We start from the raw sequence: 23408 nt of genomic DNA, 5'->3' as shown, positions 1-23408 counted from the left end.
CCACGTTGCACTTTCTCGCCAGGCCACGTGCCTTGCTGCTCAGGGCGGGGCCCTGCCTGACCCTGGTTTTCCACCCAAACGGTTGCTCTCGGCCTCTGAGCTCCAATAAAACCCGCTCTGCCCACGCTGCCCTCCGTGTTGACTGTGGCTTGCCCGGCGGGTGGGGCGTGGGGAGTTCTGGTCCTGCTCTGGGGGCTGGACCTCTTTACATCCCAGCTGTGGGGACCCGGGGACTCTCGCACAGGACACCTGGAAGCCCCTGTCCAGCCGATGGCGTTGCTCTGCCTTCCAGCCCGCCCCAGGCCCTGCGGGGTGCAGCTGTGCTCACAGGTCACCTGGGCGCCACCTGGCTCAGGCCAGAGCCCCCCCCCGCCCCCCCCCCCCGTGGTAGAAGCAGCTCCTTCCGGGCCCAGGTGGGCTGTCCCGGGGCGGCAGGGCCGCAGCTGTGCTGGGAGGTGGGAGACGGGGGGTGGGGGACACGGCAGCAGCTGGCCCAGTGCCCTGGGGGACACGGCAGCAGCTGGCCCAGTGCCCTGGGGGACACGGCAGCAGCTGGCCCAGTGCCCTGGGGGACACGGCAGCAGCTGGCCCAGTGCCCTGGGGGACACGGCAGCAGCTGGCCCAGCGCCAAGGAGCTCTCCGCTCCGGAAGGTTTGGGCGTCCTGGGCTCCTGCACTCAGGGACGCTCGGGGACACCTCTGCTCCCGCACGGGCGCCGCTGAGACAGAGAGAGAACGGAGACGTGGCCTCCAGAGCTCCCACCTGCTGGGCAGGGTGGGTGGGGGCCGGCGGGGAAGGGAAGGTCATGGTGGTGAAGGTGGAGGACACCCGGGACAGCGTGAGAACATGTGCAGACCAGAGGGCAGGAGGGAGGCCTCCTGGGGGTGTCTTAGCTCCGTGCAAGGGAGACAGGGAGGACGCCAGGGCCACAGCTCCCTCCTCCACACCCTCCCTGCACCCCATGACCTGGGCAGCGATGCCTCCCACACTTCTCGGCCTCAGGGACCCAGGGACAATCAGCAACCACAAATCATAAGGAGGGGAGAGAATCTGCCATTGAGAATTATCACATTACAATATGCAAAATGTCCCGTTTTGAACAAAAATCACTCGGCATGCAAAGAAGCAGGAAAGCATGGCCTGGTCACAGGGGATAAAAAAACAGTTAATAGAAAATGTCCTTGGAGAAGCCCAGGGTTGACTTGACTAGACAAAGTATTTCGATTTAACTCTTTTACACGTACTCAAAGAGCTAAAGGAAACCATGGACAAAGAACCAAGAGAAACCAGGAGAACAATCTCTCAACAAACAGAGACTATCACAAAGAGAGAGAAATTATAAAAAGAGACCAAATAGAAGTTATGGAGTTGCAAAGTATAATAACTGATACGAGAAAGCTCACTGAGGGGTTCAACAGCCAATTTGAGCAGGTGTAAGAAAAATGAGAGAACAGGAAGAGAGGTCCATTGAAATCTCCGTGTCTGAAAGGTGGGAAAACAAAAAGAATAAAGAAAAAAAAATGACAGAGATTAGCTGACCCGCAGGACAGCAGCAAGCATAGAACATGAGCTTCACAGGAGTCCCAGAAAGAGAGGAGAGAGAGGAAGGAGCATAAAAAATGCTTGAAGATAAATTTTACAGACCAAAGTAGAATGGTGATTGCCAGGGAGAGGGGAGAGGAAATAAAATTAGTGTTTAATAGGGACAGAGTCTCAGTGTAGCAAGATGAAAAGAATTGTGAAGATGGATGTTGGCGATTGCTGCACATTTTGTGTTTATTCCCACAGAACCCCACACTTAAAAATGGGATGGCAAATTTTATGTTACGTGTGTTTTAATACAGTACATATTTTCCCAATATTTGAAGAAAATAATGCCCCCAAACTCCCCAAATATGATGAAACACATCTGAGAAGTTCAATAAACTCCAAGTAGAATAAACGCAAAAAGATCCACACAGAGAGACGCAATCGAATCCCTGAAAGCACAGAAAGAGTCTGGAAAGCCGCGGGACGAAGATCGACGCCGGGTTTCTCACCAGGAGCCGGGACGTGGGGAGGCAGGGGCGAGCCGCTCACGGTGCAGGGGGAATGCTGCCCACCCAGACGGCCGTATCCACTGAGACTATCCTGCAAAACTGAAGGGAAAGCTAAGACACTTCCAGATAAATAAACGCCGACAGGGTTTATCGCTTGCAGAGCTCCCCTGTGGGAAATGCCGGCTCAGGATGAAATACAGGGCGCTGGGCAGTACCGCGAAGCCCCGCGAGGAAATGCGGGACAGGAAGGCGTGGGTCGGCGGTCAGAGTGCCGTGGGGTTGTGCAGCACGCCCGGCTGTCTCACGGGCTGACGCACGGTTCTCCGTAGCATCGTCCCGCCATCCTCCGTGCTGACGGGAGGCCAGTGCTAATGCTCCCACTCACCTTCTGATCTTAGTGATTTGCATCTTCTCTTTTTTTCCCTAGTCAGTCCAGCTAAAGCTTTGTCCATTTTATTGCTCTTTCCAAAAAACTAAGTTTTGGTTGCATCGATTTTCCCCATTGTTTTCCTATTCTCAATTTCTTTGTTCCCTCCTTTTATTCTGGTATCTAATCTCTATCTCCTTCGTTCTGCCAGCCTTGAGTTTAGTTTGCGCTTCTCTTTTCTAGCTCCTTAAGGAGCATCTCGGTCCGTCTGTGCAATTACTCCCTGCTGTCAGGAGTGCCCGCCGCTGGGTAAGTCACAGAGAACAGCAGCTCACTGGGCACACGGCTCCGCGGCCTGTTCGGGAGACTCGCACCCCTGTCTGCTGCCGGCCGGGGCCCAGGTGCGTGCGCTCACACTGCCAGGTGAACAGGAGCCGGCGGGTGCAGAGGCCGCATGGCAGGAGCAGAAGCCAGAACAAGACCGGAGAGGTGCCAGAGCCTTCCATGGCCAGCTCTGGTGGGAGCTAAGCGGGGGCTCGCTCGCTGCCCTGGGAATGGCACCAACCGGAGGAGTCCGCACCCACCACCCAAACACCTGCCACCAGCCCCACCTCCAACACCGGAGACCAGGCTTCGACAGGAGACAAAACACCCAAATGACAGCAACGGTAAAGGTGGGTGCTTGACTTGAGATCTACCGTGTTTTTACCGTGAGAATGCACATTTGCGGTATTTTCACATGTGGTGTTTTCTCACCACCCTTTTGGTTACTTCTTTGACCCACTGGCTATTCAAGTGTGTGTTTAATCTCCACATAGCAAAATTTCCCCTTTGCCGTCTGTTACTGATTTCTAGTTTCTGTCAATCACTTTGGATGAATCAACTGATACCACTGACTGGGCATGGGTTTTATACTTCATTTGGGACATAACAGAAGATTTTCTTTGCTACAGAGAGCTACTCGCTTTGGGCACTCTTGCGAACAGAACACGGGGAATGGCTATCTTCAACAATTTTCAAGATAAACGTCATGAAGTTGGGCTGAATTTGGTAAATTCGTGAGTGTCTGTACAGACGGTGCACCTTCCATGATAAGAAAACATGAAGGGTTTATTGCACAGATTTAAAAAAGTCTTGGCAGATCCAGATGCTCTCATTTCTCTTCATTGTATCTTGCATCAGCAAAATCTCTGTTCTAAAGCCACTGTTGCAAGCCACACTTTGCAACAAGTTATAAGTATCGTTAGCTGTATTCATGCAAATGCAACACTACATCATCAGTTTTGTAACATGCTAAAGTTGAACCTTGAGGCAAATCAGCGTGGATTTGCCATATTAAAGTGTGTTGGCTGACACGGGAACAGCCGAAATTTTATCTCTGCGAGAACAGAGAGTTAAATTTTATGGAGAACAGATTCAGCAATGTGAACTATTGAGAGAAGACTTCTATAGGAATGCAGCATTTCTGTGTGATACCAGGTCAAATCAAAATGACTTGAATATTTCTTTACAAGGTAAAACTCAGTCTATAGATGGTATGTGGCAAAAAAAAATCCAAGCATTTGGAAAAAGCTATCTCTTTTCAAAACACCTCTTCAAAAGGAAATTTCGGGTGGACGTTTTCCCCAGTTAGCAAAGGCCATTCATGAGCAGGATGACATATGAGAATCACGTGAAGAATACGCAGCTGTTATAGACCTATTAATTGGAGAACACAGTGAAAGTTCACTGATGTTGACAGTCATGGCAGGACACTCAAATTAGCATGTCAGCCTCACCTAGTTGCTATCACCAAGGCACCTAAAGACCTACAGATGATGGAATTGATTGAGCTCTCGGGAAATGACATTTTAAAGTCATTCTTTGATGCTAAGAAAGATCCAATTAAATACGAAAAAAATGCAATAGGACACCCACACCTTCCACAACATGTCTGAAAAAATTCATTCCTGCTGTCCAGCCACTTACTGCTGCCAATCTACATTCTCCTATCTAGCCCAAATCAAGATGGTCTAAAGGTCACAAATGACTGATGCTACCCACCTAGAGGATCAGCTGAACCTGCAACCTCCAGGCTGTAACCACACATTCAAATGCTTTCCAACAAAAAGCAGACACAAAAGAGTCATTAAAAGGTCATATAACTTTAAAGTTAACAAATAGCTTTCATTTTTTGAAATTATTAAGTACACAGTAGCTGGAGATTTTTACAAAACAATGTAGATTTTCATGTATATCTAACTGAAGTTTACTGAGTGTGGCCTGATGTGATCACAGCTGAATTAATATGCGTCATCCTCCACCACGGGAAGGCCCCACCCTCGACAGACCTCCTGGCCGCCACCGTGAGCTGCACACGCAGAGCCCGCGTGTCCTGCTGCGCAGATGTCTTGGCCGTGCGCGCGGCCCGGTCCAGACCGCGGCTGACACTCACGGATAACAAGCGAGGGCCTGTGAACAAGGAAATCGTGAGCGTGAAAGAGAAGCACACCCTGAGCAAACGACAGCGCAGACGCCAAGGAAACGCGGAGGCTGTCACTTTCTAAAGAAAGCACAGGAGGCTGATTTTAAAAGAGGAGGAGCAGCAGCAGGAGGAGGAGCAGGAGGAGGAGGAAAGGGAATCACTCAGAGTCCCCGGAAACCAAAAGGCGCGGCCGGCAGGGGCAGGCAGCTGGCAGCAGAGTGCGAGAGCGTGGAGCTATCCACGAAGTGGCGCGGGCGGCCAGGCGACTGACCCGGCGCGGTGCGTGGACAGATGAAGACCTGAGCAGGAAGGACCCCGAGCCCGCCGAGGTCTGGGAAACGGATGATCCACAAGGAGAAAGCAGCAGGAGGTCCAGCAGGAAGAAAGGTCCCCACGGGGAGAATCTCACGCAAGCGCAGCCCCAGGGCCGTTCCAACAACAGGAATCCAGAAAGTCACTACCCACGAACCCTTCTGAGACTTTTACTCTGCAATCTCCAACCAAAGGAAACACAAGCCCCTTTGTGCAAACGTCCCGGAGACCTTTGCAGGTGCCAGCGCAGCCTGCGGCGAGGCCGGGCTCTAAGCCCGGACGGCGGAAACCGCACTGGGCGCGGGCGCAGCGCCACGGGAGCAGCTTGCTCGGTGTGGCTGGCCGCCGCTCGCAAACTCAAAGAGCCTTTCCTACTACTTTTGTCGCGTAGTAAAAATTAAAATGGGCATCTTAGACTATTTAGAAATGAGTAACGCTGGAAACAGTACACACCTAAAGCAGGCAGAGAGAGGACACAGAGAAGTGTCGCCAACAGAAACTTGGCTGCAAATGTGAGGGAGGGAAAGCAGAACGTAAGCATTCAGCTCAACGAGCTAGAGAAATATGTTAAAAAAAATAAATTTAAAAGGGTAGGAGAGAGGAATATTAAAAGATTTAAAATTAAAACCAGTGAAATATGAAACAAAGACTTTTTTAAAGTATCACTAAAGTTTTTAATGCTCTGGCAAATGTAATGAAAATAAACACATTAAAATGGAAAAAGAAAATATGCTCACAGATTTAGAGATTTTTCTAAGTAACAAGGAAGTCATATGGGCATATTTATCCTAAGCTTTGAAAATATAAATGAAATGCACCATATTCTAAAACACGTAAATTATCCACACTCACAAAATGAAAAATTTCTGGGGGATGGACACGCTTGAAGCTCTGACTCGGGTGGGGCAAGGGCAATACATGTAACCTAAATATTTATACCCCTGTAACATGCTAAAAGAAAAATAAATGAAAAAAAGAAAAATTTAATACAATGATATCCAAGAAAATATTGAAGAGTTATTGAAAGATCTGAGTCTTCAAAAGGCATGGTCGGAGCGGCGGTGGTGGTACAGTGGTGAGCACAGCTGTCTTCCAAAAGGCACAGGTGGCTGCCAAGGTGTGCACCTGCAGCCTTCCACGTACAAGCCTTTCCTGGGTGCTCCAAACATTAGAACAAGCCAGAGTCCTCTGGATTTATCTAGCAAGACTCCCGAAGCCCTGCTGCCCGGACCAGCAACACAGTGTGTGTGTGTGTGTGTGTGTGTGTGTGTGTGTGTGTGTGTGTGTGTTTGCAAGTGTGCGTAGGAGACAGAGAGAGACTGGCTGTAGATCAATCTCATTAAAAATATAAAGTAAGGACTCTAAATAAAACATTGGAAAACGTAACATGGAACTGCACTAAAAGTAAAAGAAGCCATCACCTACAGCCACGTGGAAAACAGCAGGGAAGTTCCTCAAGATTAAACACAGAATGAGCGTGTGGTCCGGCGCCCCACTTCGGGGAATTTATCCAAAGGAAATGAAACTAGAATCTCATGGAGACACCACACAACCGTGTTCCCTGCAGCGCTGGTCACAGCGGCCGGGCTGGGGTCAACCTGAGAGTCTAACGGTGGCCGGACAGAGACAGTGTGGCGCACACACCATGGCATCGTATTCAGCCTTAACAACGAGTGGAACCCGTCGTCAGCCACAGCATGGATGAACTGGGGGACACCAGGCTCAGTGACCAAACCAGCCACGGAAGGGCAAGTGCCGTGTGACTCACACGTGGCATCTGAAAAAGTCGTATTCACACAGGCAGAGGGTAGGAGGGTAGATCGCAGGGGCTGGCCGGTGGGGACGTGGGGAGCTGTTGACAAAAAGACACAAAGTGTCACTGGTGCAGAATGATCAAACTCCGGAAATCTGACGTAGGCTGGTGACAGTTCATTGCAGTTGCCCCGATCCAGGCCCGGGGCTCTTTCACTGCATAGAACTTTCTCATCAAATGATCAAATAATTTGTAAAGAGGAGCGAAACCTCTCTGGGCATGCGAGTAGAGTGAGGTGACCCACTCGCCCTGGCGGGCAGGTGGGGGTGTCCTCCGCGAGTGACACGCGTGTTATTCCTCCCTCTCCGAGATGAAGACTCTGTTTCGTTTCACTCCTTTACGCCATGGGCCGGGGACGACAAGGGGACCCCGCAGACCCCGGGCTCGTTTCTGGAAGTGACGGAGGCGCCTCCTGCCGCCGCTCGCCGCGAAGCTGTGGCGTCCCGGGCGTAGCGCGGTCGTGATCTCGGCGCTCACTTTCTTCCCACTCTAATTTTCCGGGAATTTTGCCTCGGGCTTTTATAGCCTGTGTACAGCGCCTGCGTACAGCGTGACGTCTGGTACGCACGCCCAGGTACAGCGTGACATCTGGTACACACACCCAGGTACAGCGTGACGTCTGGTACGCATGCATCTTCGTAGAGCGTGACGTCTGGTGCACGCACCCAGGTACATCTGGTGCGCGCCCTATGTACAGCATGAAGTCTGGTGTGCGCACCTGTGTACAGCGTGACGTCTGGTGCCCGCGTGCCTGCGTACAGCGTGACGTCTGGTGCCTGCGCACCCAGGTACAGCGTGGCGTCTGGTGCGCACGCCCGGGGTACAGCGTGGCGTCTGGTGCCCGCGCGCCTGCGTAACCATTACACAACCAAGGAATCAGCGTGGTCGCCACACGTCTGTACCTTTCCCGTGTGGGGAGAACACTTAGGATCTTCTCTCTCGGCCAAGCCCACGTGTGCAGCGAGCACACGCGCAGACCCCGCAGAGCGCTGGGTAGCGCAGCGCCCACGGGAGGACGCCTCGGAAGCGGCGGCCAGTCCAGAGCCAGGGGACGGGAGCTGCACCAAGGGCGCGGACCACAGACGGAAACACAGAGACGAGGGACCGTGGTGCCCGTTCCGTTAAGGGGCATCCGGACGTCAGTGGGGAAAGTGAGTCCCGAGGCAGGTCGGCTGGGGGCCGTGCAGGAAATGGGTCTGAATTCTGGGTCTTCGCGGTCACCGCTGACCCACTGTCCTCTTTGGAAGAGGACTTACCTGCTCTCAGCACTTCTGCATGTGTGAAGACATGTTCTGATGCTGCACCGCACACAGCGGCTGCCGGACAAGGGACCACATGGGGCCTGTCACACCTGTGAGCACCAGAGACAGGACGGGGCACTGACCTACTGACTTTCCTGTCATCTCCCTAAAGCAACGCTGAGCTCCTCAGTTCTGGAAAGGGGATTACGCGTGTGGCTCTCGCACGACCCTGTGATACCCACTGGAAGGGTGCTTAAAGGGTTAGAATAAGAATGAATTAAAAATGGCATAAAAACAAGAAAGGGAGGCTCGGCTGGATCCCTTACGTACTAGAAGAGAGAAGCAGGTGGGAAGAGATCAGTGCGTAAGTTGGAGCGGGACCCCAATGCGCAAAATAACTCAGTCTCCCATTCAGAAAATCGAATGAGCTGCCACCAATGAGATTTCCTCTCATGTGCAATAAAACCAATGGAAAACTTCTGTATGTGTGTGAGACAGGGTCTTTCTCTGTCGCCCAGGCTGGAGTGAGTGGCATCTTCATAGCTCACTGCAGCCTCCTGCTCCTGGGCAAGTGATCCTTCTGCCTCAGCCTCGCAGTAGCTGAGACTATAGGTGCATGCCACCATGCCCAGCCAGAAAACTATTAAAAACTCAAAATAACATCCTCAGAGTGAGTTCAAAACATGTTCCACTCGCATCACAAGACACAATCAAAAGTCACAAAAGGAAAGACCAGGAAAGAGGAAAGGATATTTAAAAGAATGAACAAACACTTCCTGAAATAGGTCTTCACAACCAAAGGCTCAATGAGTTCCAACCCACAGAAACCAAAATAACACATGAGGCTGGGAACAAAAACATGACATCTTAGAACAAGAATAAAAAAATAAAAAAACAAATGCTCCCAGAGAGTTAAATAAAAATTTAAAAAGAGAGAAACTATGAAACATAACAAATGACCAGCATCAAACTCTCATCAGCAACACTGGACACGACTCAAAAGTGGAGGTTTGTGTTCATTGCTCTGAGAAAACCATCATTTAAAACGAGAATTCTATACCCAGCCAAACTATCCCCTCAGTTTGAGGGTGTCAAAGCACTTCCATGCACAAGGAATACTAAAATAAAGGCCTCAAAATCTCTGTATATGAGAAGTGCTGATCGTTCTCCCTGGCAAAATGATAATGGAAGAGATGGGGGGACAGCTTCAGACATAGCAGAGAGGACCCTGAGCACGTCATGAAGAGCAAAAGAGATACGAAGAGAAAACGCAGGACACCGGACACTGACCCTCCCTCCGGGCACTGTCCTCAGCAGGGCACAGATATTTGAAGGAGGACATCCAGCTCCACTCGCCAGTTGTACTTTATCAGATGTGCACATTTTTCTTCATATTTATATTTTAAAACACTTAAAGCAATAAAAAATATTTAATCATTTCAAACAAAGGATAGATGGACTCAGAATTCTTAGATTTGGAAACGTGCTCACCTCTAAAAGCTCAACTCAACAGAAGCTCGCCTCTAATATTTTCCACACCTTTTCTAGGGCCAAAATAAGAACAGAGGAAGAAACAGAGTCCTGCAACATACACACAAGTTTATGAGCAAAAAATAATGGCAGATGATAAAACAGCACTAATGAGGGGTCTCCAGCCTCCAGCCAAACACCAACAGGGAAGGGGAAGCTGGTGGGGCCTCCTGTCCGTCAATCAAGCCAGGAGGGGTATAAAGGCTGACAGTGCCGAGCACCCCACACACTCACTCACTCACTCACCCACCCACTCACTCACCCACTCAACCCTCCCAGCTCAGCCCCAGCATGGCCGCGTCCGCCGTGTCCGTCTGCTCCAGCGACCTGAGCTACGGCAGCCGCGTCTGCCTGCCCGGCTCCTGCGACTCCTGCCCCGACTCCTGGCAGGGGGACGACTGCCCAGAGAGCTGCTGCGAGCCCCCCTGCTGCGCCCCCAGCTGCTGCGCCCCGGCCGCCTGCCTGAGCCTGGTCTGCAGCCCCGTGAGCTGCGTGTGCAGCCCCTGCCAGCCCGTCTGCACCAGCGCCTGCACGCCCTCGTGCTGCCCCCAGTCCAGCTGCCAGCCGGCTTGCTGCACCCCCTCCCCCTGCCAGCCGTCCTGCTGTGTGCCCGTGTGCTGCAAGCCCGTGTGCTGTGAGCCCGTGTGCTCTGGGGCCTCCTCTTCGTGCTGCCAGCAGTCTAGCTGCCAACCGGCTTGCTGCACCCTGTCCCCCTGCCAGCCGTCCTGCTGTGTGCCCATGTGCTGCAAACCTGTGTGTTGCAAGCCCGTGTGCTGTGTGCCCGTGTGCTCTGGGGCCTCCTCTTCATGCTGCCAGCAGTCTAGCTGCCAGCCGGCTTGCTGCACCTCCTCCCCCTGCCAGCCGTCCTGCTGTGTGCCCGTGTGCTGCAAACCTGTGTGTTGCAAGCCCGTGTGCTGTGAGCCTGTCTGCACGGGGGCCTCCTCCTCGTGCTGCCAGCAGTCTAGCTGCCAGCCGGCTTGCTGCACCTCCTCCCCTTGCCAGCCGTCCTGCTGTGTGCCCGTGTGCTGCAAACCTGTGTGTTGCAAGCCCATGTGCTGTGAGCCTGTCTGCACTGGGGCATCCTCTTCGTGCTGCCAGCAGTCTAGCTGCCAGCCGGCTTGCTGCACCTCCTCCCCCTGCCCCTCCCCCTGCTGCAGACCCTCCTCCTGCGTGTCCCTCCTCTGCCGCCCCATGTGCAGACCTGCCTGCTGTGCCCCCGCCTCCTCCTGCCAGCCCAGCTGCTACCGCCCAGCCTCCTGCGTGTCCCTCATCTGCCGCCCCGCCTGTCCCCGCCCGGCCTCCTGCGTGTCCCTCCTCTGCCGCCCCACCTGTCCCCGCCCGGTCTGCTGTGGCCTCTCGGTGCAGGGGTCCAACTGCTGAGGGACACGTCCCCTGTCCTCGCAGGCTGAGGCTTTCCCTGCCCTGTGGCGGCTGCACAGCTGCTGCTGCCTGAAGGGGGCTTGAACATGCAGCTCCTCCCCCGTCACTCCCAGGAAGAGATGACCCAGATGCCCCTTAACGGGGTGCCTGTAGGCCCTGGGGACTGACGGTTTGCATCTGACATGACAAAGGCCAATTACTACCATAATCAATAAAACATCTGTGCCAGGAGTTACGGGTTCTGTATGTTTCTGCTCCTCCCCTGAACCCCCACGGCCACCACGGATTTGGGCTGTGGGTCCCCCGTCCCACAGCAGCCAGACAGTCCACACGTATTCTCAGATTCCAAGGTCAAAGCACATGAGTGACAGCAAGAGCCGAGAGCACATGGGACCTGGCTGCACCTCCCTTCCCTACACCGCGAAGCCACACCCTGCCCACAGGGACGGCCTCCAAGCTGGCACAGGTGCAGAGCAGGCACAGACCCCGAGGGGCTCGGGCACCTGCCCATACCTGTCCCTGGCCTGTCCGGGCTGAAGGTGAGCTGGGGAGAAGCAGAACCCCTGCCCTGCTGTCCCCTGAGAGCCCCGGGCCCCAGGCTGGGCTCCCAGCATGTGACCCAGGATGGCAGACCATGGACAGAGGTGGGCACCCAGAGGGGTGCCCTCAAGCTGGCCCAGCCACAAGAGTTTGAGGACCATCCCTGTGTGCTCTGAAGAACTGGCAAGTTCTGTGGGTCCCAGGACAGGCTCAGGAGTCGCTTAGACATCACTGTTCCTACCTAGAGCTTAGGGCTGGTTGAGGAGCATAGAGGGAACCCTTGGGACAGTGGGGGAAGAGGAGGCTGCAGTCTCAGTGGACCACTAGCACTAGAGTGTCAAGAAAGGACCAGTCACACCAGCGGGGTCAGGACCAGCAACAAGCACCCCACTTAGTCCCTGAGCTAGGAGCAGACGGGACAGCAGAGCGGGCAGTCGGCGCCTCCTGGGGGCTGCGGGACTTTTACCCCTCCCCCACCCCAGTTCAGCTCAGCCCAGGGAAGAGGGGACGGAGCAAAACCTTACAAGGACCTTTAACAGAAAGTGGCGACTCACACCTGCAGGGGCTCCTCAGTCTCTCAGCTGCCAGAGTGTACGGACGCGGTGTCCACACTACCCGCTTACCCAAGTATTCAGAAACATGCAGCCGCCGTGATCAGTGGACGGAGGCCTGGGACTCCTCAGGCGCAGAGTTAGAAAGGACCGGCGGAGGCTCCACCTCACCTCTAACCAAAGACGCGCAAGGCACAGGGCTGCCCGCACGTGGACCCAGCAACCTAAGGCTCCAGGAAGCCGAAACGCGGGCGCGCAGGTGCGTGAGCGCGTTCGCAGCCATTCCATGGCAGCTGCCCGGCAAGCCAGGGACAGCGCGGACGGGCACGGCCAGGCGGCGTGCAGACACATGCGCTCTGGTGGCGCCAGGCCGACGCGCAGGGTGGCTGGAGGCGCGTGTCGGTGCACCCGTGGGTACCCACGCGGGCAAGCCCGTGACGCCAGCACCTCGGGGAGGCCGGGTCGGCAGAGGGCGAAGCCTGCTCACCGTGGAAGAAAGAGGTGCGTGACCCCCGGGTCACCGGGTGACCCCCGCGCCAGTGCTCTGAGGCCTCCAGGCCTGTGACCCCCAACCCCCAAGTCAGGGACGGTCTGCAAAGCACCGAGGAAACAGGGACACTTTCCTCTCCTGCCTGCTGGGCGGAGCCGAAGGCGCCCGGGCAGGTCCTGGGTGGGGGCAAGGTGGGTGCGCGGCTGGGGGCGCTTGGCTCCCGCGCCCAGGGGTAGGGGACGGCACAGCCAGCCTGGGGAGGCCGTTCCGTGCGAGGGAGGCTGGGAAAGGGCCACCGGGGCGGCGCTCTGAGAGCCCCTTCTGCAGGGCACCTGCTCATTAGCACCAGACTCTGCAACTGGCTGCAAACCAAACGCCTTCCTGCGGTTCTCCGACGTCTCCCGTCCCCAGGCCAGCGAGGTTTACTGCCCAGACTTTGAAACTTTCCGCTTCACTGATCCGCTCCCTTTCGAGTGGTTTCCCCAGAAATGTGGGACCCTCCTGCAGCCCCCAGGTAACTGCGGATGCTCACGCCACCGGATTGATCGATCGCTGAGAGGATAAGACAAGCGGCCCCGCCACGGCTCCTGCCCAAGGACCCGCTGAGCAACCCACTCCCCACCGGCCTGTGTGCAGGACTGAGGGGCTGCCAGGGTCACCCCGGCTGGTTACGCCGCTTAAATCTCCCTGGGAGGGGCTCGCTCGCCGGTTCTGATCCTGGACGCGTCCGCCAGTGCGACTTCTCACTGCGCCTGCGTGCCCCGCACCCCAGCCGAACGTGGAGCGGAGCTCACGACTTCGTGCGTCGGTCGTTCATTCCGCCTCTAGGAAAGCCCCGCTGGTCACTGGTCGGGGAGGTGGGTTTGGGGCGGGCCTCCACCGCCCGCCGACTTCCCCCACAGTGAGCGCCTTCTTCCTCGGCGGCCCTCGTGGTCTCCGGCACTGAGCTTTCTGTGCCGCAGGCGACTGAGCTCAGGGACCCCCTTTGCGGCTCATCAACAGCATGGTGGTGACCGAGGTTTCCAGACGTGAGGCACCCGCAGGAGGCCGCGCCTGCCGGTCTCCTCTCAGGGCATTTCTTGGTTCTGCAACAGCGCCCCGGCACCCTGCGTGCCCGCGGCCCCCTTCTGCGGAGCACGACGCCCCTCCAGGCAGTCTACACGCTCGAGGACGCCCCAGCACCCACGCGGGAACCCCGGGGCCACGCCAGCTCTGCCCACACGCAGCGATCCCGGCGACAGCGCAGGCCTCCCGCAGGCTCTGCCTCTGCGCCCTCAGGCCCTGCAGCCGCCCTCCTCATGCCCGTGGGTTGGGACAGAGCCCCAGCGAAGGGTCTCTCAGAGCGGACCCTTCCTTCCCAAGGGACCAGCACGAAAGAGGACACAGCCCAGGGCAGCCAGGGCACCGTCACACGAGAGCTCAGACGAGGGCTGGCCGCAGGCTCTGCGCTGCCCCTCTGTGTGTTGAATCGTGTCCCCTCTGAAAACACACACTGGAGCCCCGACCCTGATGCTTCTAAATGCGGCCTTATTTCCTACTCTGAAACGGGGTCTTTGCCGATGTAATCCCGTAGACACGGAGCCGGGTGGGCACTGCGTCCCCGTGAGAGTGGGGGTCAGGACACAGGCGTGCGCGTGGGCGTGTGGGCATGCGGGCGCGCACACCTGGGTGAGGCTGCTACAGGCCAGGGGTGCCAGAGACCGCCGACCAGCACCTGGAGCCAGGGGTGGGGACTCAGGACAGGTTCTCCCTCCCAGCCTCGGGAGGGACCAGCCCTGCTGACACTTCGACCTTGGACTCTGGCCTCCAGACTGAGAGGGAACATGTCCTGCCACCCTGCGCCGCCCTGCACCACCCTACGCCCCCCACCCAGCGCCACTGGAGCTACAAGCCCGAGACATCAGTGCGCCCTCCCTGCAGCCTTCGCGATGGCTGGGGTCCAAGGACAGGGCAGGGTTTAGGAGGGTTTCCCTGGGGAGAGCCCTGCCAGCTCCTGGTGGGGGGAGGCCTGGGCCCTGGACCCACTACAGGCCAGGTGAGGGGGCACCGAGGAGACCCCAGAGGCGGGACAGGGTCCCTCGAAGTGGGACAACCACAGCCCCTGTCGGACTCCTTGGGAGGGACGAGGAGGATGTCCCCTGACATTCAGGTGGAGGTGTGGCCCATGGGGGAGGGGCCAGGCTTGACTCAGACAGGGGCAGAGCTCAGCAGAGGGGGCTGTTGGCACCGCCAGGCGAGTAGGGCAGGAGCCGGGTCGGACAGGCGGTCACGGCAGCGCCACGGGGATGCCCCTCCTTCCCTTTTCCGCTCCTTTGCTCCCCAGCTGTCCCGGCAACTTGTGGCCAGGGAGGAGAGAGCAAGAGGGTGGCTAGAAACGCCAGCAACGCCCGGCTGTGAGGCAGGAGCTCAGGAACCCGGATTGGGAACTGTGAGTCGCGCCGGTGCAGCCACGTGCACGGTCACGCCTGAGACACGACAGGGACCTGCACAGGGTAGAACCAGCACGTCCTGTTCGTGGAGAAGACACTTGCCTGGGGGCGGAGCTATGTACGTGGGGCCCATGCAGGAAAGCTCACCTGCGAGAACAGGACGCGGGGGACACGGGGAGGAAGCAGCACGAGGAAGACAACAGCTGACTTCCGCCTCGCCCGGCGCTGGCCTGGGCATAAAGGCCGCCAGGGACAGGGCTCCTCACGCCACTCCCCCTCTGCAGCCCCGCCCCACCCCTGCCAGCATGTGCCACACCAGCTGCTCCCCGGGCTGCAGGCCCAGCCCCTGCCAGGCCACCTGCAGTGTGCCCCTGACCTCCCAGTCCTCGGTGTGCCTGCCCGAGAGCTGCAGGCCTGCCGTGCTCGTGCCCGTGAGATGCCAGTCTTCCGTGTGTGTGCCCGTGAGCTGCAGGCCCACTGTGTGCGTGGCCCCCTCCGGCCAGTCCTCCCTATGTGTCACCCCCTCCTGCCAGTCCTCCCTGTGTGTCACCCCCTCCTGCCAGTCCTCCCCGTGTGTCACCCCCTCCTGCCAGTCCTCCCTATGTGTCACCCCCTCCTGCCAGCCCTCTGGGTGCTGCCGGCCCCCCTGCCCTGCCCTGCTCTGCAGGCCGGTCCCCTGCAGCTCCCCTTCCTGCTGCTGACCCAGAGTCTCCAGACCAGCTGCTCCCAGTGCAGACGGGCCACACCAGCTCCCTGCCCAGCACGAGTGCTCAGTGGGCCCCAGGTTCTTCCCTGGGGACAGATGAAAACTGTGCTCAGCGACCCCTTTGAACTCTTGGGTGAGAAGGTGGCAGGATGACCCAGGCCCTCCCAGAGCCTGGGACCCCTCAGGATGTCCCGGCCCCCAGGGTCCTTCTCTCACTCCAGAGGGAAACCAAAGCCCGTGTGCCCCAATAAACCAGCCGTCCCTGTCAGCGTGTCTGTGCTTTGTGTCGTCACATGACCAGGTACCTCCCGTGCAGGTGCACACTAACACACGGGACAGTAGCCGCTCCTCAGGAAGCCTTCGTCCCGATGCTGAGCTGGAGTGGAGGGTCCCTAGTGGTGGTGGGGTGGCCTGAGGGTGCTGTCCCCACAGCCACCTCCTGAGACTCCCACCAGCAGTGGGAGAAAAAGTAGCAGAAAGACTCCTCGACCTGCAGGATGGTGAGAAACAGGCTGGGCCAGGTCCCGGCAACCCCCACAGGATGGTGACACAGGCAGAGCAGGCTGGGCTGCCCCAGGCGGCAGGAGCAGCAGCTCTGGGACAGCCTCCCTCTCCATGTCCCGGCTCACAGGGGACCGTCCTGCCTGAGACCACCCTGCACCAGGACAGCAGGGAGCCTCCTGCCCCCACTGCAGCCACCAAGCACAGCTCAGTAGCAGCACCAGGCCACCACTGGGAAATGGGCAGAAGTGTGTAGAGACCCCCAGTGTGGGGCAGGCATGCTGGGGCATCCGAAACTCAGGATGGGGCAAACCACTGGGCTCCCGGCCCCCAGCCTGGGCACAAGCAGGGCAGTTCACCACAAGTGTCACATGAAGTCTTTGGTGCACAGAAGGCAACCACAGTGACAAGAAACCCCAGCCAAGGTTAGTGTCTGAGTTGACTGAGTCAACCTTCACCTGCCACCCCCCACTAATGACCTGACGGGACAGAGACACACCCATCCCAGGGGGACATCCTGCTTATGTCACTTTCCCTTGTTTACTACATGATGTGGCATATTCAATTGAAAATTATGAGACATGCAGAAAAGCAAGGAAAACCCACCACTGTCAAGAGACAAAGCAGCCAACAAAACCAGACTCAGAAATGACCCAGGTGTCAAAGCTATCAGACACAAACAAATAGTAATGACGAACACGCTAAAGGGTCAAGTGTGAAGTATGGACACCACATACAAACAGAGGGGGAATTTCAGCAGAGAGACAGAATCTATGAGAAAGGGGCAAGTGGATATGGTCGAAATCAAAATGCAGTATCAAGAACGAATCCCTTCAGTGTGCTCACCAGTACACTTGATACAGCCACATGTGGAAGCCTTGAACTTGAAGACAGGTCAATAGAAACTGCCCAGATTAAAACACAGAGAGAAACACGGGGGTGGATTGTGGGGAAGACAAAAACAAAACCTCACAGAGCTCTAGGACATGTCAAACCCTCACTTTTGTATGTGATCAGAGTCCCAGCTGGAGAAGAGAGAGAAAGAACAGGGCAGAAGACACACTTGAAGAAGTAATATCCGAGAGGTTTTCTAAAAATGATGGAATGACTAAAACCACATATCCAAAATGTTGGGAGAACCATAAGTTGGATAATATTAAAACTGAGACTGCCAAAAACCAAGGAAATCTTGAAAGCTTCCAGATTAAAAAAGAATACTACATGCAGATGCAGCAAGATGGGAATTAGATCAGGCCTCTAATCAAAAATTATTATCAATTCATAAGACATCTCTAAAATACTAAAACAGAAATCTGTCCCCCTTACAAAACTGAAAGAATCTGTCAAACATGAAAGGGAAATAAACACTTTCAGATGAACAGAAACTGAGAGGCTGCGTGGACAGCAGATGTGATTACAAGACATGTTAAGACATTTCTGCAGGCCAAGGGGATGACAGCAGAGAGAAATTTGATCCACACAGAGAAAAGAAGACCTCCACAAATTATTTTTAAAAGAAGGTAAATATTAAAGGCATTACAGAACAATTGACTGTCTCGTGGAAGCATAGCGCCCACGCCTTGTGAGATTCTCAGCAGAAGTGAAAGGGAGACATGAGAGCAAGGACACTAGGGACAGGGACGTGCACCGCTGCCGAGCCCTGACACACACAGACGAGGTGACCCCATGTGACCTGGAGGTCAGTGTGTCATGTTAACAGTGTGTATTGTAATCCCTAGGCCATTAGGTTTGAAAATATGTATGCCAAATGAAGAGAGAAAATGCAGTAAGTAAGAATACTAAACCATAAAGAGGAGTAGAAAGAGGAAAGGGAGAAAAAGGAACAGATGGGATACAGAAGAACTAGCAAGATGGTATTTTACATTTAAGTCTATCAACAATTATGTGAAATGCAAACTGTCTAAACACCAAAATCAAAAGACAGAGATTTCCAAGTGGATGCAAAAGCAAGATCCAACTATATTCCATTACCAGAAGCCCCACAGTAAGTATAAAAACATAGTAATATGTAGGTGAAAATTAAGCAGATGGAAAAATATATCATAGGAACAGTAATCAAATAAAGTTGGGAAGGCTTATTAATCTGAAACAAAGTGGATTTCAGATCACCAAATATTACCAGGGCTGATGAGGAATTTTGTGTAGTGAAAAAGAGTCAGTGCACCGAGAAAACATGACAAGTCCACCTGTGTAAGCACCTGACAACTCTTTCAAGAGTGTTGAACGGAAAGACGTCCACAAAAGCTGGGAGCAGACGGGAGAACCGACAGAGCACAGTTACCACTGGATTTCAGCTTCGCGGAGCAAGTTGACAGAAAGTCAGGAGGACACAGAAGGGCCGGAGCAGCACCAGTAATGAACTTGACCTCACTGACATTATAGAACACTGCACCCACCAACATACTGCAATGATACACCTGCTTCTCAAGTGCACATGGAGCATTCGCCAAAAAGACCCGCCCTGCACCATTTAAATAGTGAAGCTCAACACGGTTAAAGGAGTTGAAATCGTGCAGTGTCTGTTCTCTGACCACGATGAAATTAAACTAGACGTTAATGAGAAAAGGGCAGCTGGAAATGCCCCGCGTCTTTGGAAATTAACCGGCACACTTCTAAATAATCCACGGTTCAAAGAAGCAGTCATTAGAGAAATAAGCAAATATTTTGAATTTAATACAAATGAACAGCACTGTCACAACACGGAACTCAGCTAAGCCGTGTTTGGAGGGATAAAATGATGTCAAATGTGTATGTTCACAAAGGAGAAAGGCCTGAAACCAATTATCTACGTCTGCACTTTAAACTAGGGAAGAAAAGCAAATTAAACTCAGAATAAGCGAGAGACGTGAGGCGCAGGCTCCTCGGCAGCCGGAGGGGACAGAGGGGGCTGAGGCCGAGATATGGGACACCACCGTGTCCCCGCATCTGTGTCCGTGGGCTCTCACTGGAGAACTGCGGCACATGGGGTGTGTTCACACCGAGGGACACAGCGTCACCAGCCACCACGGCCACCGACGGGACTTCCACGGCACACGCTGGGAAGAAGGAACAACAGGGCGGAGGAAGATTTGAGCGGCAGGAAGGGACAGGGGCTGAAGCCGTCAGTAGACCTGGGAATAAACGAGTGTTAACTGGGTCGAAGAATGACTTATTTTCCCCGAAAATAAGCCCTACCCATCAAATAAGCCCCAGCAGGATGTCTAAGCACGTGCGCCATAGAAGCCCTACCCCGAAAATCAGCCCTAGTGATGGGCATGGCTGCGCGGCGCATCTGCACAACCCGTGCGTGTCGTCGCGGAGCGGGAAAGAACACGAGCAGCCCTTCTCATCCGCCCCGTGAGAGCTCTAGTGCTCCACGTGAGAGATGGGGGCCGATGGTTCTAAGGGAAATAGAATCGCAAGAAATTCAGGATGGGATTCGGGGTTTGGAGAGTGATGATGATGTTCCAGAAGAAGACGACTTCACTCTATTTGAATCAATGTAGATGGTTGTACCATACTTAAAAAAAATAACACACCCCCTGAAAATAAGCCCTAGGGTGTCTTCTTGAGGAAAAATAAATAGAATGCCCTGTCTTATTTTCAGGGAAACACGGTATTAGTGGGGTCAGGAAAAGAAGAGCAAGGGGACAGGAGAGCCCTGGCCAAGCCCGGCAGGCAGGTGGAAGATGTGCTGTTGCTCCCCAGGAAAGCAGAGGCGAGTCAGCCCTGGGCTGCTGAACGGCACCTGCTGAGGTCCTCAAGTTCGGCAATGAAAGATCTGAAAGTACATGAGCTTCTGACCCAGGGAAAGAGGAAAATAAAATTAAAAAAAATTAAGATACCAACGCAAATACAAGTAGAAAAGGACTTTAAAAGCAGCCTACAGGCTGGGCATGGTGGCTCACGCCTGTAATCCCAGCACTCTGGGAGGCCTAGGCAGGAGGATCAGTTGAGGTCAGGAGCTCGAGACCAGCCTGAGCAAGAGCGAGATCACCGTCTCTACTAAAAATAGGAAAAATTAGCCGGGCGTGACGGCGCATGCCTGTAGTCCCAGCTACTCGGGAGGCTGAGGCAGGAGGATCGCTTGAGCCCTGGAGTTGGAGGCTGCAAGGCCACCTCCACCCATGGCACAACTAGGCAGCTTGGCAAGGAGGGCGGCCGGCAGGGAGGGTGGCCTTGCGGAGCAGAGCTGGGAGCAGCAGGCCGGCACGGCCACTGGGAACTCCCGGAGGAGATGAGATGAAGGAGCCAGCCACGGGAGATGCAGGATTTTACCAAAATTCCATAGAGTGGAAAAAGTGAGTCCTGGAAGATTACGTTCAGAATAATCCCATTTTAATGTCATTCAAAACCACAAAATTAGAAAATGCACATTTCAGAAATACACAGCGACGTGGCCTGCCTCTCTTTTTTTTTTTTTTTTTTTTTTTTTTTTTTTTAAGAAAATAACAGAACTAAGAGTGCGGGCTCCCACAGCGGCTGCCCTAACAAGTTAACGGGAAATTGCCGTTGATGCCCTAATTTCTACGTCAGGTAGCGGGTTCATGGGGGTTATTACATTATGATCATCGATAATTATTCATTCATCAATAAAAATGGGCCACATGGGACCAGTGATGGGGGTGTGTGTTGCAGAACTAACCCAGGTCTGCGAACCTCAGATCCTAAAAGCCAAAAGCTGCCCCAGGGGACCCAGTTCTGCACAGCCCGGGCAGTGGGGGGAACCCAGTCCCCAGCGCTCTGGGGCTTTTGTCCCCAGCGCAGGGCTCCCAGCCTGGGGCAGGGCTGGGTGGCAATGGGGAAGTGAGACCACAGGACCACAGGCGAGTAAGGCACCCTGGGCCACGGAGCCTTGGAGCGGGTGGCATGGGCATCTGCCGGCCACTCCCTCCGCCGTCCGCCGAGCCCATGCGCAGGGCCCACTGAGGGGGGTCAGCCCCAAATCCACAGAATCACCGGGACAGACAGCGGGGAAGTATGGAAATAAAACAGCAAGACCAGGAACTCAGAGCTGCAAAGCTATTTATTTGGCTCCGTGGGCTTGATCTGCTGGAGTCACTGAAGGGTCCGGGAGGCCACACTTCCCAGGGGCAGGCGGGGGCGGGCATGAGTCATCCTGCCACCTTCTCGCCCTAGATTTCAGAGGGTTTGCAGAGCACGCTTTTCATCTGCCCCACGTGTGGAACCCGACACCAGCCGAGCCCTCGTGCTGGGCGGGGAGCAGGTGTGGCCCGTCGGCACTGGGAGCAGCTGGTCTGGAGACTCGTGGTCAGCAGCAGGAAGGGGAGCTGCAGGGGACGGGCCTGCAGAGCAGGGCGGGGCAGGGGGGCCGGCAGCACCCAGAGGACTGGCAGGAGGGGGTGACACACACGGCAGGCTGGCAGCTCACGGGCACGCACACGGTGGACTGGCAGGAGGGGACCACGCACACAGTGGGCCTGCAGCTCACAGGCACACACACGGAGGACTGGCAGGTCACAGGCACACACAGGGCAGGCTGGCAGGAGGGGGTGATGCACACAGCTGGCCTGCAGCTCACGGGCACACACAGGGAGGACTGGCAGCTCAGGGGCGCACACAGGAAGGACTGGCAGCTCAGGGGCGCACACAGGGAGGACTGGCAGCTCAGGGGCGCACACAGGGAGGACTGGCAGCTCAGGGGTGCACACAGGGAGGACTGGCAGGTCACGGGCACACACACGGAGGACTGGCAGGTCACGGGCACGCAACAGGTGGCCTGGCAGGGGCTGGGTGCACAGCTGGCCGGCTGGCAGCCCGAGGAGCAGCTGGTGTGGCACATGCTGGCTGCGGTGGGTGAGGTCAGGGCGGAGGCAGGGATGTCTGCAGACGGCTCCCCTGGGCGGCCTTTATACCTGGGCCCAGGTGTCCAGACAGCGCAGAGCACAACTGTGACTTCCTTGTTTTTGCTTCCTCAGGGGCCGCCTCCCTGCGTTGCTTTTCTGTGGGGGCTGTTTCCGGGCTTTGTTTGCCTCGTAGCTTCCTGACTAATTGCACCCTCTTCAAGTGCCTGGTGCACTGGGAATCACGCCAGAGTGCTCACTGGCTTCCCCCGGGCTCTGCCTCGCTCCCTGAAATGTCAGCTGAGCAATTTCTGTGAGATTCCAGAAACTTGGAGCTCCAGATTTTCCTCTCCATGTGATGGAGGTTCTCAAACAGTGACGGAAGTTTACACTCCTCACACGGGTCGGGGAGCCCCACGGCAGACGGGAGGCAGAACGGAGCACGTGCCCCTGGTCTGTGAGTGTCCCGGGAGCTGTCGGACAGGAGGAAGGGCGCGGAGACGGCTTGCCCCCAGGGTGGGTGGCGGTGAGGGACGTGGGTCTGGAGAACTTGTGGTTGGTGACCGTGGACCCTGGACTTGAGAAAGCCTCGTAGTGAGGAACCAAGATGAGGCAGCACCGCCGACACCGTGCGTGAGACACAGACACGGGAGGGGGGGTGACAAAATTCAACACGCTTGCATGATAAAAAACAATCAGCGAACTAAGAATAGCAGGAAACTACCTCAACACAATCCAACCCACAGACAAACAAAAAACATAATACAAGCTACATATGAAAGAGCCACAGCAAGCTTCATCCTCAGTGGAGAAGGCTATAAACTTTTCCTCTAATATCAGGAACAAATCCAGCATGCCTGCTTTTGCCATGTCTGTTTAACACAGTGCTGGAAGTTCTAGCAAGAGCAATTAGGCAAGAAAAAAACAGAAACAAACAAACAAACAAACAAACAAAAAAGCACCCAAATTGGAAAGGAAGAAGTAAATTCATCTCCATTCACAGATGATGTGACGTTAGTAGAAAACCCTATAGATTTTACACAAAGATTGTAAGAACTAATAAATGAATCAACAAAGTAGCAGGATACAAAAGCCACACACACAAATCGGTCATATTTCTATAAACTAGCAATGAAAAATCTCAAAAGGGAAGTACAAAAACAACTCCATTTACAATAGCATTAAAAAGAAAATACATAAGAATTAACCCCCCAAAAAGCGAAATAAACACACAATAAAAA

General features: G+C 55.0%; 2 protein-coding genes across 2 annotated transcripts in view; one reads left to right on the top strand and one right to left on the bottom strand.

Moving 5' to 3' along the window:
- Positions 1 to 23408, bottom strand: part of TSPEAR (thrombospondin type laminin G domain and EAR repeats) — a 132206-nt gene that overhangs the window by 83949 nt on the left and 24849 nt on the right. The window lies entirely within an intron of this gene.
- Positions 10058 to 11146, top strand: LOC105879649 (uncharacterized). Its single transcript, XM_012780019.2, has one exon. The coding sequence runs from the start codon at positions 10058 to 10060 to the stop codon at positions 11144 to 11146; it is 1089 nt and encodes a 362-aa protein (XP_012635473.2).

This window comes from Microcebus murinus, chromosome 1 (assembly GCF_040939455.1).
Source record: "Microcebus murinus isolate Inina chromosome 1, M.murinus_Inina_mat1.0, whole genome shotgun sequence".
NCBI lineage: Eukaryota > Metazoa > Chordata > Mammalia > Primates > Cheirogaleidae > Microcebus > Microcebus murinus.
The sequence above is the reverse complement of the archived record's forward strand: the minus strand, read 5'-3'. Positions and strand labels throughout refer to the sequence as shown.

Coding starts and splice junctions, on each gene's coding strand:
- LOC105879649 (XM_012780019.2), top strand. CDS start 10,058: ATGGCCGCGTCCGCCGTGTCCGTCTGCTCCAGCGACCTGAGCTACGGC.